This window comes from Aquarana catesbeiana, linkage group LG01 (genome assembly GCF_042186555.1).
Source record: "Aquarana catesbeiana isolate 2022-GZ linkage group LG01, ASM4218655v1, whole genome shotgun sequence".
Lineage (NCBI taxonomy): Eukaryota > Metazoa > Chordata > Amphibia > Anura > Ranidae > Aquarana > Aquarana catesbeiana.
In genome coordinates this window covers 320701115-320716795 of record NC_133324.1, presented here as the reverse complement: position 1 = coordinate 320716795, position 15681 = coordinate 320701115, and the positions used below count along the sequence as shown (strand labels likewise).

At 39.6% G+C, this 15681-nt stretch overlaps 1 protein-coding gene across 1 annotated transcript in view; it reads left to right on the top strand.

Moving 5' to 3' along the window:
- The window catches only part of TBX5 (T-box transcription factor 5), an 87543-nt gene that overhangs the window by 53888 nt on the left and 17974 nt on the right, over positions 1–15681 (top strand). The window contains exon 6 of the mRNA XM_073630315.1: positions 15508–15660. Coding sequence (XP_073486416.1) covers positions 15508–15660 — 153 coding nt within the window. The remainder of the gene's footprint in view (positions 1–15507; positions 15661–15681) is intronic.

Here is a 15681-nt window from a genome sequence, read left to right as displayed (position 1 = left end):
AAGAGGCTCTGAAGAAGTCCTGGAGGCGACCATGGGATGAGATGACAAAGGAACTAGAGAGCAGGAGGTCTTGAGAGGAGCATCTAAATCTTTGGCTCAGTAGTAGGAAACTCTGAACACAGCCTACCTTTACCACTGAATTTATTTATTCAAAATGGGCACGACCATATGTATTATAGTGTTAGATTATTCAGCACACTGAATTGTAGGGCTTGATTTACTGAAGGCAAATAGGCTGTTCACTTTGCAAGGGGAATTTTCCCTTAGCTTAGTGAATGGGGTAAAGCTCTGTTGCCTTCCATCATTCAATGTGCAATGTGCAAGCAAAAACACGGTTTCTTTTATTTCCCTTGCAGATGATTGGGTATTCTTTGCAAAGTGAAAATTCCCTTGCAAAGTGAACAGACTACTTGTTGTTAGTAAATGAAGCCCACAGGCCTTAGGCTGGCCATACACTATACAATTTTCTTATTCAATTTTCTTTAGATTTACCTTCAACTATGTAGTGCAGGGGGCTGCCTGACTGCATACACATTGAAAGGGTTTAGGTCTGACCTCATATTATATGGTTTTGGTAAATCTAAAGGAAAATTGAATAACAAAATTGTATAATGTATGGCCAGCCTTAGTTAGTAAACTGCTGCATATTCATGACAAGTGCTTCGGGGGGACTGATTGCTTTAGTGTAATAGATTTATTTATATTCAAGGAGTTGATTCTTTTTTACGACATAAATTATAAATCACATTCATTTCCTTGTTTATAACACAATGCTAATGTGATTGGTGAAGAATTGTCATCTCAAGCCGTGTCTTGGGTCACCTGTAGACACTATTGGTATCTACATGGCTGCAGCTGTCAGCACATATTGACAGCCTTCCAAAGGTTGGATATGAGTCAGACACAAGACATTTATGCTAAGGTGCAATCAGCACATGGAATGGTGCCATTGTGTATGGCCTGCTGCGGCCACCAGAGACTATTATGTCCTCCTGTGACAGAGTGCAGTTTAAGATCAGGTTATCATAAAGAGACTGCTCCCAGGTGGAAACAACTACATTAACTTCAAAATAGTGATTATACTGCAACATTTTCAGCAGTTTTCAGCATTTTCAAACAGTCAATGCATCAACAATTATCGTCAGAGCATTTGAACATTTTTTTTTCACTTTTGGGGAGATACTATTGAATTAAAGCATCCACAAAATATTTCAGCACTTATTTTCCAAATCTGCCAGCCTATTCTTACTATTATGAAGGAGTCATTTTTCTTTCTTTCATGTTTCTTTCTGTTTCACTTTTCTTTATGGATATTGCAGCAGGAAGAACAAAAATCTATCAGTTAGAGCAGGAAGCTTTTTTCTCTATGAAGGAGCACAGAACTGGGACCTGCAGTGGTGAAATCTCATCTGGGAGATACAAAAAGCCAGAGGGTATTTTATCTGGGAACACTTTGCTGTCTTACATATAGAAAGCCCGATGTACCAAAGTGTCAGGACTAAGACGTTTCTCACAGCCACCAGTTCGATTTTTTTTTATTTTGGCTGCTGATACATCAAGCACTGACATTAGAACATTCAGAAAACACTTTTCAAGAGATGGACCCTCCAAAATATCATATAGGGAGCTCTCTGTAATCTAATTTTACTGAATTACCCTCAACTAAGACTAAGGCTGGCCATAGACGATTTAAATCTCGGCCAGTTCAGCAGGAACCGGCCAAGATTCGAACTGTGTAAGGGCAGGCTGAATGTACCAAGTTGATCGATCAATCAAGGTGGGTACAACCAGCCTGACGGATTTTACTTGCAATTATCGTTAGCAGCTGCTATAGCCGCTAACAATAATAACTGTCTTCTCCCGGTAGGGATGGCTCCCCTCCCCCCCGTACTGGGAGAATACAGAGAATACAATGTCTCGGCAGGAGGGATTCTCCTGTCAGCACTGTGTTGATGGGGGAATTTTTTCCTGCTTTAGGCTGGCCATAGGCACAGTCTAAAGCAAACCTCAAATGATCCTATGGCAGGGCATAGACAGTGCAAATTTCTTTCCTGCAACCAGGGGTTGCAGGAAAGAAATTTGCACAATTCCCCTATCAACACAGACAATGCTGATAGGGGAATCCCTCCTGCCGAGAGAAGACAGTGATTATTGCTAGCGACTATGGCATTCGCTAGCGATAATCGAAAGTAACACTCGGCAGGCTGGTTGTACCCAAGCTGCTGAACCGGCTGAGATTCGAACCGTATATTGCTGGCCTTAGGTTAGCAAAATGATAGGATGTAGCAAGCATTTTCAAATATCTGCCTGTCAGCTCATCCCTTCACTTGCGAACCTTGAATCCAAAGGCTTTCTTGTATTGAAATGCTGCTCCCTCCTGCCTCACTGATGGTCACCCATCATACTATCTGGCTGATAGTGAAGCTCAGGAGGTGTGGGTGGCAGTGGAACCACACTTGACCACAGGAGATGGTGGAAAATTCCATCACAGTGTGCCCTGAGATTTAAAAAAAGTGGACTGAGATACTGTGTTGGCAACCAGAGTTACCCTTTATGTTATGCCAGTTTCACTTCACCAACTTTTACATCACTTTAGACACACTTTATGGTACCCTGAGCGAACTACAGTATTTCCTGGATATCATTAATAGCTCAAACGTTGCTTGAAATTAATTAATAAAGTTAAATTGATAATCATTTTGCACAGTTCTAGTAAAATGTATGTCAAGACATCTGTGAAATACATGCACATTTCAAAAATCACGTTTCATCCCTTTAAACATGGTGGAAATACAAAAAAAACAGTTGTAGATGTGCCAGAAATATAACGCACTTCTACCTTCCTCTTTGATATGATAACACAGCTCTTAATTCCTAAGCAGGTGGTGTCAGCCCAGCCTAGTTATTTTTTGATGGATTACAAAGAAAACAGACCTCACATTATTACTTTACCCCATCCTCATCTCTATAACCCCTCCTGTGCACAGGTAGCGAGCAGAAGAAATAAACAGTTCACAAGATTTCTTGCAAAAGCAACATATTTTTTTCTTTTGCACACTTGTTGTATTTAGCAGTCCAGAAGTTAGCAAATATGAGTTCATTGTTAGGGTTTCCATATACTTTAAACCAATAGTATATTGCATAACCAATCATTAATATCATCATATAAAATTTGTCTTATCAATAACTGATATTCAGATGTATTGTAAATGTATGTAATGGCTAACATGCACAGGAAGCAACCATTGATAAGCTAAAGCAAGATTCTACACATATTCATCTGAAATGCAGCAATCCATTGGGATAAAATAATTTGTACTTCTCTTACTTTTTAACCAGAATACTGGCACCGCAGGGGGAAATTATACAAACACTTGCCACTTGTTGTTTTGCCAGAGCACATTCGTCTTCTTTGGAGTAGCCAACCTAAACCAAAGCCTCGTACTTACAGTTTACTACTTTTCACAAAAAGCTTTATTTTTCTTTTGCAGAATTCTTGGTTTTAAACACTTTATATCCACTTTTTGCTGTACAGAGCACAAATTTGAACAAACATGTGGTGCATTTTGCATAATGTGTGCATAGTTTTTCTCTGAAATCTCACAGTTAAAAAAAAGGGGAGAAAAAAAAGGAAAGTTGGCAGTCAAGTATCCCGTTAAGCTGATCAAACACTTTAGATGATGGTTGGATATTAAGTTGTGATCTGAAGTCTTTATTACAGCTGCCATTCATCTATTTTAAAAGTATATATGTACAAAAAGGGACAAAAAAATGATGTAAAACAAATAGCATATTAAGTATATGTACAGTATGTATAATGCACAACATTGTTTGACTGCAATTTGTAAAAATTTAGGGACAGGTGAAGGCTACAGCAGAAAAATCGTTAGAATAAAAAAAAAAAATCCTGAAAATACCTTGACGGACTACAGAGCATGAATAATTAGGGTTAAATTTACATCTCTTCAGTATATTGTAAAATTATGGACATGTAAAAAGGTAATGAGACAGCTGCGTATATACAGCGTCTTGGCAAAGCTTAGCATAGTATTTTTTTTTGTCTTTTTTTTCTGTAATTGAGTATTTTAAGTTGTTTATTCTGGTTTTATTACTTTAGAAAATTTCAAACATGCTCTTGACAAATGGTGACTATTCATGTGCCACATCTAACATTTGCTCCCACTTAGCTAATATAAAAACTAGACTGATCATTCAGACATCAAAAAAGTATTATGTCATTTGGCTGTGGTATTACTTTATTAGCAAACATAAAAGAAAAAGTTCTCAAATTCATTTTATCTAGCCGTGGGATAGCTAATTTTACGTTCAAGGACAACTCCAACCACACAGCTAATGCAATGATAAAACACATTTTACTTGCCATGAGATTTGCTAAGTAATGCGCTTTGTTGGACACCTGTGATTCACCTACCTCTACTGTGCTCGATAACCGCATATAAATAAAACAGTGACTGTACAGTAGTTCTGCAGTCTTCATTCCATTGCTCCACCTCTTGGTTGCTTTAAGGACAAACAGCGAAACATTGCTGGCACCCATCTAATCTCTTTCACCCATATAAACCCACCTAGGTAGTTTAATTTCTTGCTTGTCAGATTTCAGTCCAGTCATTGTCTTTGCATGACTAATTAAAACTTTTACCAGTTGAACTGACACTAAACAATATCCTTATTTTCCAAAAATAACCCCCACATATCTACTAATGTATGCCCCCGTAATCTAATTTTCACGAAATTATGTCTTACTGTTATTTTCTACCTTCTTATAATGTCTTTAGTGAGTTCCAGAATCTCTCCTTTTCCTCTTCATTTACATTTGTTTGGAACGAGCAGTGCACATTTGCTGCGGTCTTGTGCATTACTCTATGCACACTACAAATCCCACAGTCCATAATCTTTAGTCCATCTCAGTAAGGAGCAAGAGAGGGTGGCTGTATTTCTACAATGAGACTATGGAGAACAAAAGTAGCCACTCTCTAACAGGAAATCAGATTATAGCGCAAAAAAAATTTACACATTGGAGGAGCTTGAAAGCAATAGAAGGCACTTTTTGAGCTAAGAATACAGTACTTGAATACTTTTCTTAACTAGAATGTAGCATCACTTTGAAGCAGAACTTCACCCTAAGAGGAAATATCGGCTTTATGCCCCACTCCTCTTTTATATTTGGCACTTTTTTGGGAGGGTACCTGGTTTTGACAGGTACCCGCTCCCACTCCCGGTCGGATCACAGGAAAATCTACTCCCTCCCCTGCCCGCAACCTTCTGGGGAACATCACAGGTCCCAGAAGGCTGCAGGACCACTCACATGTGCAGTGGGCGGCTGGTTATGAAGCTGGAAGCAACCACAGCTGGCTGGCCACAGTAAACATGCCGGCACCTGGGATCCAAAGACTGGCGAAGAACTGGTTTAGGTGAGGATGGTGCTGGATCCCTGGACAGGTGAGTGTCCTTTTCTTAAAAGTCAGCGGCTAGGTCAGCAAAAAGGGCAAAGAACCACTGTAAAGTGAAGTCTGAAGGTTTTTTACCTTCATGAATTCTATGCATGAAGTTAAAAAGCCTTCAGTTTACAACAGCCCCCCGTCCCCCCAATACTCACCTAAGCCCGATCTCCATCCAGCGATGTGCACGAGAGCCAAAACCCTCCCGGGTCTCTCACTCCTTATTGGCTGAGATGCAGCAGCAGGAGCCATTGGGTCCTGGTGAGGTCAATCACAGCCAATGAGGCAGGAGCATGGGGCAGGGCTGAGCCACACTCTCTGTGTCCTATGGACACAGAGTGCTGGCTTGGGAATGAGGATGCAAAAGTGCCCCCATAGCAAACGCCTTGCTATGGGGATACTCAGCATGGCGAAGGGGCATAGAGTGCAGGCGGGGGACCCGAGAAGAGGAGGATCGGGGCTGATCTGTGTAAAACCATTGCACAGAGCAGGTAAGTATGAAATGCTTGTTTTTTTTATTTCCTTTACAAATTCTTTAAGTATAAAACCAGATTTTAGATAATGACACTAGTCGAACAGAAAAAAATGATAACTTGTTAAATACTTTAGTGGTCAAGGGGAGGAATTGCCTGAATTAATTAATCTCCATGTAGATTTGTGTATTACCAGTCACAATTTTCTGAAATTGTTCAGTAAAAATATCTGTCTGATGTGAACTATACTATATGGCCACTATAGAGAGAGTAAATGAGAGAAAAATATATAGATAGCAGATGAAAGTAGAGAAGCTATAAAGGAACAGTTTAACGTAGCGTATAGATTCTTTCAGTGTAGTGGTGGGAGGTGAGGAGGAAGGCTGGGGGTGGGGTATAAGCAAAGGGCAACAGCCGTGCCCCTACTGTGAGAAGAGACTATGGAGTATGGTAGAATACCCCCCGAGTGCAAAAGTGCAGCAGTAGCCTCTCAATTAGAGTCACTGTAATGAAATTAAAACCCATTAGATCATTCACCGCTGAGGCCTGCAAGTTACCTATATGTCAAAGGAATTTGGTTAAGCCACTGGGATGAGAGGAGCCTTGTGAATTAGGATGTCTCCCTTGTTGAGGGGGTTAGCGGGATCTGCCTGCTATTGACGCCAGCTCTTCTAGCAGGGAAAATACATAGCTTTCCAATTTAAATGAAAATCCACTATTTTCTCTCTCAAACATATACTTGATGTGTTCATAGACATATATTTGGGGAATATAGTCTGCACCCCTTCCTAGTGCAAGGGCAATGGTTTCACTTCCCTATTTTCAAACCTGTTCTTTCTACTGTTATCACCGCTAAACTCAAAGAGAGCAATATACTCAAATTCCATTCTTTAATTAGAATTCCTAAATGAAAAGTATATTCAAATCAACAACAGAGACCAAGAAATATTAGTGTAATTTCCTAGAGGTGTTTGGACAGTGAAAAAAGTAAAGATATTGCTAACTGTTTTCCTTTTTTTGTATTAAAGTGAAACCCACAACAGTAAAATCAGTCTGTATATGCAGTAAAGCATGATTGTTATACTCACTGTGGAACCTAAGGGGTTAATCCTCTGATTGTGTAAAAAGGATGTTTGATCCTGTCTTTTCTGATCCTCCCCTTCTTCCACTGTCCCTAATCCATCTCCTGGTAGAACAGAGCATTTGGATTCACTCTGCGCATGCTCAGTTTGGTGTGTGTCACTAGAGAGTTTTTTTTTTCCCTGGGAGGGTGCATGTGATCAGCACAGGGCAATCAGCACTGTCCAGACAGAGGGTCAGGGGTCCTGCATCCTTATAGGACAGTCAGAGTAGAATGAAAACTCCTCATACAAGCTTTAATCAGACATAATAATAATAGATAATAGAAATAATAGAAATCATAAGACTGCTTTATACTGCTGATGAGAAAAGGTATTTAGCAGTTAATATTTACTAAAATAATTGCATTTCCATGTTCTGTGTACTGTGGGAGACCAGATATAGTGAATGCAGGATCCTGGGTTTAGAAACAGTAAGGACAACAAATGTAATTCTAAACAAAAATGAAGTAGGTAAACTGGCCATACATTAAGGTATCTGATTGCTATCTGAACCAAGCCTAAAGGGGGACTGGGAAATTCATATCTGCCAATATCATCTGATGTAGCAAACCTAATATAAAAGGCAGGTGTGGAAAATAATGCTGTAAATGAAGAATGCTTTCAGAAATAGAAGTGTTAATAATTTATTTTTATCAATTAACAAAATGGAAAGTAAATGAACAGAAGAGAAATCCAAAGCAAATCAATATTCGGTGTGACCACCCTTTGCCTTCAAAACAGCCTCAATTATTCTAAGGTACACTTGCACACAGTTCTTGAAGGAACTCAGCAGGTAGGTTGTTCCAAACATCTTGCATAACTAACCACAGATCTTCTGTGGATGTAGGCTGCCTCAAATCCTTCAGTCTCTTCATTCGCCCCAGACACACTCAATGTTGAGATCAGGGCTCTGTGGGGACCAAACCATCACTTCCAGGGCTCCATGTTCTTCTTTACGCTGAAGATCATTTTTAATAATATTGGCTGTATGTTTGGGATCATTGCCCTATTGCAAAATAAATTTGGATCCAATCATGCAGCTCCCTGATGGTATGACATAATGGATACATATCTGCCCGTATTTCTCAGCATTGATGACACCATTGATCCTTCCTGACTAAATCTCCAGCTCCATTTGCAGAAATTCAGCCCCAAACTTGCATGGAACCTCCACCATGCTTCACTATTACCTGCAGACACTTACTATTGTACCGCTCTCCAACCCTTTGTTGAACAAACTGCCTCCTAGTACAGACAAATTTTTGACTCCTCAGTCCAGAGCACCTGCTACCATTTTTCTGCACCCCAGTTCCTATGTTTTGTGCATAGTTGAATCACTTAGCCTTGTTATCATGTCGGAGGTATAGCTTTTTGGCAGCAATTCTTCCATGAAGACCACTTCTGGCCAGACTTCCCTGGACAGTAGATGGGTGTACCTTGGTCCCACTAGTTTCCGCCAATTCTTTGCTGATGGCACTGCTGGACATCTTCCATTTTAGAAGGGAAGTAAGCATGATTTGTCTTTCATCTGCATTAAAGCGGAGTTCCACTGACATATTAAAAAAAAAAATTCTGTTAAGATGATCCTAATGCAATGCTGCAATCACTATTCTTACTAATAGCGCCGCTATATTTGCTATTATTTTTTTTTCCATGTTGCTTGTGGGCATACGAAGCCCACAAGCATAAACTTCCAGGTTTCGGTGCTGCTGAATAACCAGCATGCACTGCCCGTTCTCACTCATGCGCAGTAAGATCATTTAGCAGCGCAGGAAACTTCTCAGGTTGCCATCACAATGGGCGGCGGCGGCGGAAGTGCCTGCCCCGTTGTGATGGCAACCATGATAAGCCTATCAAACACTGGGATTCTAGCCCTTGGCGCTGCCCACTGCCCAGTGACTCCTGGGAAATGATGAAACACATCTCCCAGGAGCACTAGCGAACACAGGCGCCAAGGGAAGTGACGTGAGGCGCCATGGAGAGGAAGGGGGCAGATTACAAGAGACCCCATAGCAACAGCCCTGGACAAGTATGCAAAAAAACCATTTTTTGGATGTTTTTTCTGGTGTTTTTTCTAGTTAATTAATTAATGTAAAGTAAATTTTCTGGGTGGAACTCCGCTTTAAGTTTGCTTGATCGACCACTGCGTTCACAGTCCACAGCATTTTCCGATTTCTTGTGCTTATTCAAAAGAGCTTGAACAGCACATCTTGAAACCGCAGCCTTCTTTGAAATTTTTACCTAAGAGAGTCCTTGCTGATGTAGTATAACTACCTTGTGTCTGTGTCACAGAACACACCGATCAGCGCTCTCTGCAATTAGCTAAGAGCGCTGATCGGGACTCAGTCGGCTGCTGGTTTTCCAGCATGCTCGTCCGATAGAAGCCGGCCAAACAGACAGTTTTTGAGGGACAGACCGTCATACACATGGGCTTAACATTGGCCGTTTTTTTTTAAAACCGGCGACTGTCCTGACATTTGGCCCATATGTACCCAGCTTTAGACTTCAGCTAATGTCTGACTGGTTGCATAAGCAGTGGCAGTTCCATTATTTCCAATAAAAGCTCGGTCATATCTATAGTCTGCAACTTGCAGCTCCAGAATGATGGAAATTGATTGTAATTTCCAAAGCTGTCATTGCTCATTTTCATTCAACATGTTTATGAAGAAAACCATGTAACCATTATTATTATTATTATACACTTTTTGTACATAACATTTATTAAAGTTAGAAGAGAAGAGTAAAGTTATGAGACCTGTTTGATTCCAATGAGGCAGGGGTGACAACTTTCTTGCTTTATGGGGAAGAAGCAAGTTCCACATAAACCTAATGACAGCTCCACTGTTTTGGAAACAGTATGGGCAGGAGAAACCAATGAATGTCATGGCCTGTCAAAACCAGCTCAAGATTTGCCTTGCGTGATAAGCTGCTATTATTCAGAAAGAGGAAAATCTTTTTTTTTTTTTTTTTTTTTTTTTAGTAGAACTAAATCCTGCATAGAGACATGCTGAGTAAGCATTTTCAGTCTATAAGAGAAGTGCATGAAAAAGGCTACTACTTGCAGGATCACCAGGTATAATTACAGACACTGCAATCCTTAAATGAAAATGTAATATAGTCATGATTGTAATGGAGAACAACCAATCATTCTTTGAAATGTCAATTTTGGGCTTAGATAAGCTTTAATAAGTAAAGATGAACAGAATATGATATGTTTAGAAGATCAAATGGAACCTCAGAGCCCACCAGATCCCATGCGATGCTAGCGAATTTATGCACCATATACAGGACAATGATTACTATGCACAGATGGTCACCTTTACAGTTCATAGCATTTCCAAAAGGACCAATATGGTTTAGTAAAAGAATTAAACATCTTCTCAGGTTGTGCAGAAAAATTCTTAAGTATGTCTTTTGAAAAAGTACAGTAAGAGTTAACACCCACTATATTTTGAAGCCTGTAAAATCTTCCTTATTTTTTACTTCATAGAACTGCCTGGATCAGAGGGTATGATGCCTAACTTGAGTGCCTGTCTTAGCAAGCTGGCTCCTGGCCCCTTAAAATGGTCATTCTTCCAGGTTCTGTAAAGTTTATAGATTTTCCTATTCGGGAATGGAAATCTTTACAGTCTAAATCAGACTGTTAGATGACACCACTTAACCCTTCATGGGTGGAAGGTGATACGTTAAAAAATCTTTAAAGTTGAGTGAGATTTAAGCAGTAAAATAAATACTTAAAATTACATTTGTAGTGTAATAATAAAAGCTACACATGTATTTTAATGTGCATACAGTCCTCAGAAAACACTAAATTGTTTACACTTTCTTCTTTCTTGGTGATTGTTTGACTATCACAGATGCACGCGTTCAGTTTTTTAAATTTTGTTTTGTTTTTTAATTCCCTTATAAATCTGACAAAAATAAATATTTTCTGCACTCTTTAGTAACACAACTTTTACATGTACCCACAGAGCCAGTGGAAGTGTCATTATCATGAAGTGTTTATTAGCTAGAAGAGATATGCTTCACATTTCACACTGAATGGGTGAGGCATTTGTGTATATGAAGAGTTCCATTATTGATGAGGATATCATGGGTAGCATAGACCTTCTATGTCACCAGTGGTAGGCTCGGGCTTCATTGAGCTGTGATGTCTAAAGAATAACTACTTCCACCAGGAACCTCTACACAGAGATATCGGCATTATAGTATACGTTTCTTAGATCATGGGTCTCCAGATTACCCCATTGGGCACTTAAGGTCAAAGACCAAATTTAGAGGAATCTGAAGAAATAGGGATCGAGGCAGGTAGCATTTGGCCCATAGTACAAGAAGGTTGAGGCTGGAGGCATAAAGTACCAAATGGTTAATCAAAAGTTAGGTTGGGCAGATCAAATACCAAACTTGCCAGGAATCAGGGTGATTTTTTTTTCTCAAACACTGTTCCTGCACCAGGCAGCCTGTAATCGTGGACTTGGTTTTTTAAACAGCTTCATGTTAGCATACTACATAAAGCCTTAATGTACTCTATGAATATTATAATATTTTAAAGCAGCAGTTGTTTACCTTCTTTCATGTGGGCCTCATTGGATACTCCTGATGATACCTAAAGCCTTATTTCTTACAAGCAATGGTTGAAAACTAAAAGTATTCCTAAAAGGATTAAAAAATGAATATTCTATGCAGATTTTATATTAATTTAAAATGAAAATATATTGGTTAGAAACCCATTCTGCTGTTTCATTGTCTGACAGCAAGTCTTAGCTGGTCAGTCATATGTGGTGCCCTACATTGGGCAGTTGGTTATAAATCAGTCATCTGTAAGGCAATTGTTTAAAGATCTCTTGAATCCTGCCTTGTCCGTGGCCTCCTCTTGTTTTTCTAGACTAGTCTATTGTTCACTCATAGTACCCTATCTGACCAGCTGGTTTGACTCTGACCTTTCTTTGTATGATCCTCTGTCTGCTCTGGTCTGACCTCTGCATGTTTGAACTGTCTTTACTCATCATCTCTGTTTAGATGCCATAAGCTGGCATTTAGGAACCTTGGGGCACTCAAATATCATGCAAGAACATAATGCTTTCTCAAAAGGTGGCTGCTAAAAAGTGCTGTAGTAGCAGTCATTGTATCTTACATTGAATATCACTGTAAAATGCACATACATTTCAACAGAAAAGTACCACACTATAAAATGCCCATGAAGAACTTTCTGTTTACTTTGTACAGAATCTGTCCCATTCTGTCCACTCTACCCTCTTTGTGTACATTTTACCCTAGTTGGTACACACCAATGTCTGCCTACTCTGTATATTCCACCCTCTATCCATTTGGGTCAACTATTGTCCAAAATGATGCATACTCTGTCCTCACTGTTTGTGTTAACCTACTTGCTGTCTATGCAAACCTTTCACAAACATGCAAGCATTCCACTACATTCACACTCAGATGTGAGATGTCAGAAGACAAAACCTAATGCCACCAGCTCACTCAACTAGTCAGGGTTCTCTGGGCATTCATTGTGGTTGTCTGTGGACAATGCATGTATTCTACAAGGACAGCAGCATGCCTCACCAGGGAGTTGTGTCCCATAGTTTCAGAATAGCTGTAGATATGGGGACTGAATTACTAAAGAAGTTAGTAGAAATCTTTACTGAAAAAAATGTGTTTATATTTATTTTAATTATACAGTCATGCGAAAGACATGCGCACATGATTGAGTATGGAAAGCAAACAGAAATTTACTTTTCACATGACTGGATAATTGAAGTGACTGTTTTCAAATTTTTTTTTTTCAGTGAAGATTCTCAACTTCTTTAGTAAATCAGTTCATAGTATCATAATCACTCACAAAAGTATGATATTTTAAAGCTGGGGACACACTGTTAACTTTTTTCCTTCAACAACGAGATGGCCGAAAAAAAAAAAAATCTTTTAGGTTCATGCATCCACACAAACAAGGTGGATGTAGGAATCCTCCCCACTGTGCTTTTTATCTATTCTGACAGTGGGGGCTCCTCTGCTGTTAGAATATACTGATCAGCGGCTGCAGCCATTGACTGCAGACGGCTGATCGAACAAGGTTTTTCGGCAAGACTGTTCAAGAGCAGCCAAACTAAGGATCGGGTCTGTCGAAGAGGGAGGACCACACACAGACCGAAATGTGGCTGGTTCCTGCTGAATAAGCTACATTTCAGCTACCTGTTTGTGCACTGATTAAGGCAATGGAATAAACAAATTTTCAATAAGCAGGTATTACCTATCCTGTATACTTATTACCTATGTTAATTCTTTATGCTTGTAAATGCTTTCGAAATGATTTAATTCGCACAACAGGACTATTGTCAAGGGGAAAAGTGGCTATTTCTATAGAATCCTCTGAAAAAGAACTGGACAATTTAGGTCTATGTAAGGGACATGTCAGTGGATGAATGCTTGGCTTAAAGCCCAACTCCAGCCAACTTTTTTATTCTGGTTTTAGACTTTTAGACTTGGAAAAAGTATATACACCTGATAAATTTGTATTGCAGTTTATGATCCCGTTAAGGAGATTTCACCTCCCTTCCTGCCCCTGTGACAACAGAAGAAGAAATTAGGGGAGCAGTCATTACTGAAACAGGAAGTCTAATGCCCCGTACACACGGTCGGACTTTGTTCGGACATTCTGACGACAAAATCCTAGGATTTTTTCCGACGGATGTTGGCTCAAACTTGTCTTGCACACACACGGTCACACAAAGTTGTCGGAAAATCCAATCGCGGTGACGTAAAACACGTACGTCGGGACTATAAATGGGGCAGTGGCCAATAGCTTTCATCTCTTTATTTATTCTGAGCATGCATGGCACTTTGTCCATCGGATTTGTGTACACACGATCGGAATTTCCGACAACGGATTTTGTTGTCGGAAAATTTTATCTACTGCTCTCCAACTTTGTGTGTCGGAAAATCCGATGGAAAATGTCCGATGGAGTCCACACACGGTCGGAATTTCCGACAACACGCTCCGATCGGACATTTTCCATCGGAAAATCCGACCGTGTGTACGGGGCATAAGACAGCAATATTAGTCTGAGAAAGGTTTTAACCTTTCTAAATTTTACTGAAAAAAATGTATTTTGTTGCAGTCCGTGTCCCAGCTGCAGAGATTTCTCATCACTTCATGTCCCAATAGGATGTGAGAAGAAATTTACCCAATGGAGATGCAGACTACAATAAAAATGTCATATGTCTATGCCTGTCCAAAGCTAAAAACAAGAAAACAAGGGTTTTTGCTTATGTCAGGCTTTGAGGATACACAGGAAGCAGATGTGTGCAAAAATTGTATCTAATTGCATAGTAATACAGTAATAATTTCACTGTGTCATGTGCTAGAGCGCTTCTGCCCTCATGCCAGTAATTGTACCTATGGTGAATCATTCTGTTGACATGCCATTCACTGCAAAAATACTGCTGTGGCCCATTAACTAGAGTCATTTCCGCCACTGGCTAAATCCCAGAATTATCGTGCATATGACGTTAGTCACTGTGCATATGCAAAGACTGCTTGTTGTCCAGGAGAAACCTTGGGGGAAATAACATTTATTTCTGTTCCTTGTTCATAAGTAGGTGCAGGACGTATCTAAAAGCAGCTCTCTATTCCACATGCATGTTGTTTAGCCTAGGTTCCCTCCTTGATCAGTCTGGGACAAATTTTAATTAATGTCCCTGTATTAAAATGCCGTGGGTTCGTACCATAATGTGTGCATATTAAAACATGCCACACTGCTTGCTTACTTACAGTTGAAGTCTACTTTAGATGAGAAATAAAACAATGCCATAATATCAATTTCAGCGATTTTTGGGAAATGAGTTTACCTACCGTGATCAAATGCTCAGTCCTTGTGTTGAATAAAGAGAAGTACAGCAACGAGCCAATCACAGTAGCAGGAAATGACAGTGGGGTTGTTTTACTAAAATGATAGAGTACAAAATCTGGTACAGCTGTGCATGGCAGCCAATCAGCTTCTGACTTCAGCTTGTTCAGTTAAGCTTTGACAAAAAACCTGGAAGCTGATTGCTTTGCAGAGCTGCACCTGATTTTGCACTCTCCAGTTTTAGTAAATTAGTTGCAGTGTCCCTATGGTTGTAAGTTAGCAACAAAATCTATATTGCCATTTCAGAAAATCGCAGCTGACTGCAGAGTGAAATGTAAAGGTCATTTTTAACAAAACTGCATAACAAAATGGCTTCTTTTTGCAGTTATATACATTATATTTTTAGTAAATTGGAGTTTTACTTTAAATATGATATCAGAAAGTCTTATTCATTAAATAAAGCTAATATTTCTTCAAGTGGTATCCCCGAGCAAGGCATTTAAAATCGATATTCAGCAGCACCTTTTTATATGATATTTAAAATCAGTTTGTAGTTTTTTTGTACCTGAAATTTCTTTCTGTCCTGGCTGTTTTTTTGTAGATCATCCTGAATTCCATGCACAAATATCAGCCTCGGCTCCACATAGTTAAAGCAGATGAAAATAATGGATTTGGGTCCAAGAACACTGCTTTCTGCACACATGTCTTCTCGGAAACAGCGTTTATAGCAGTCACTTCCTACCAGAACCACAAGGTAAAAGACAAAATGTTTAAA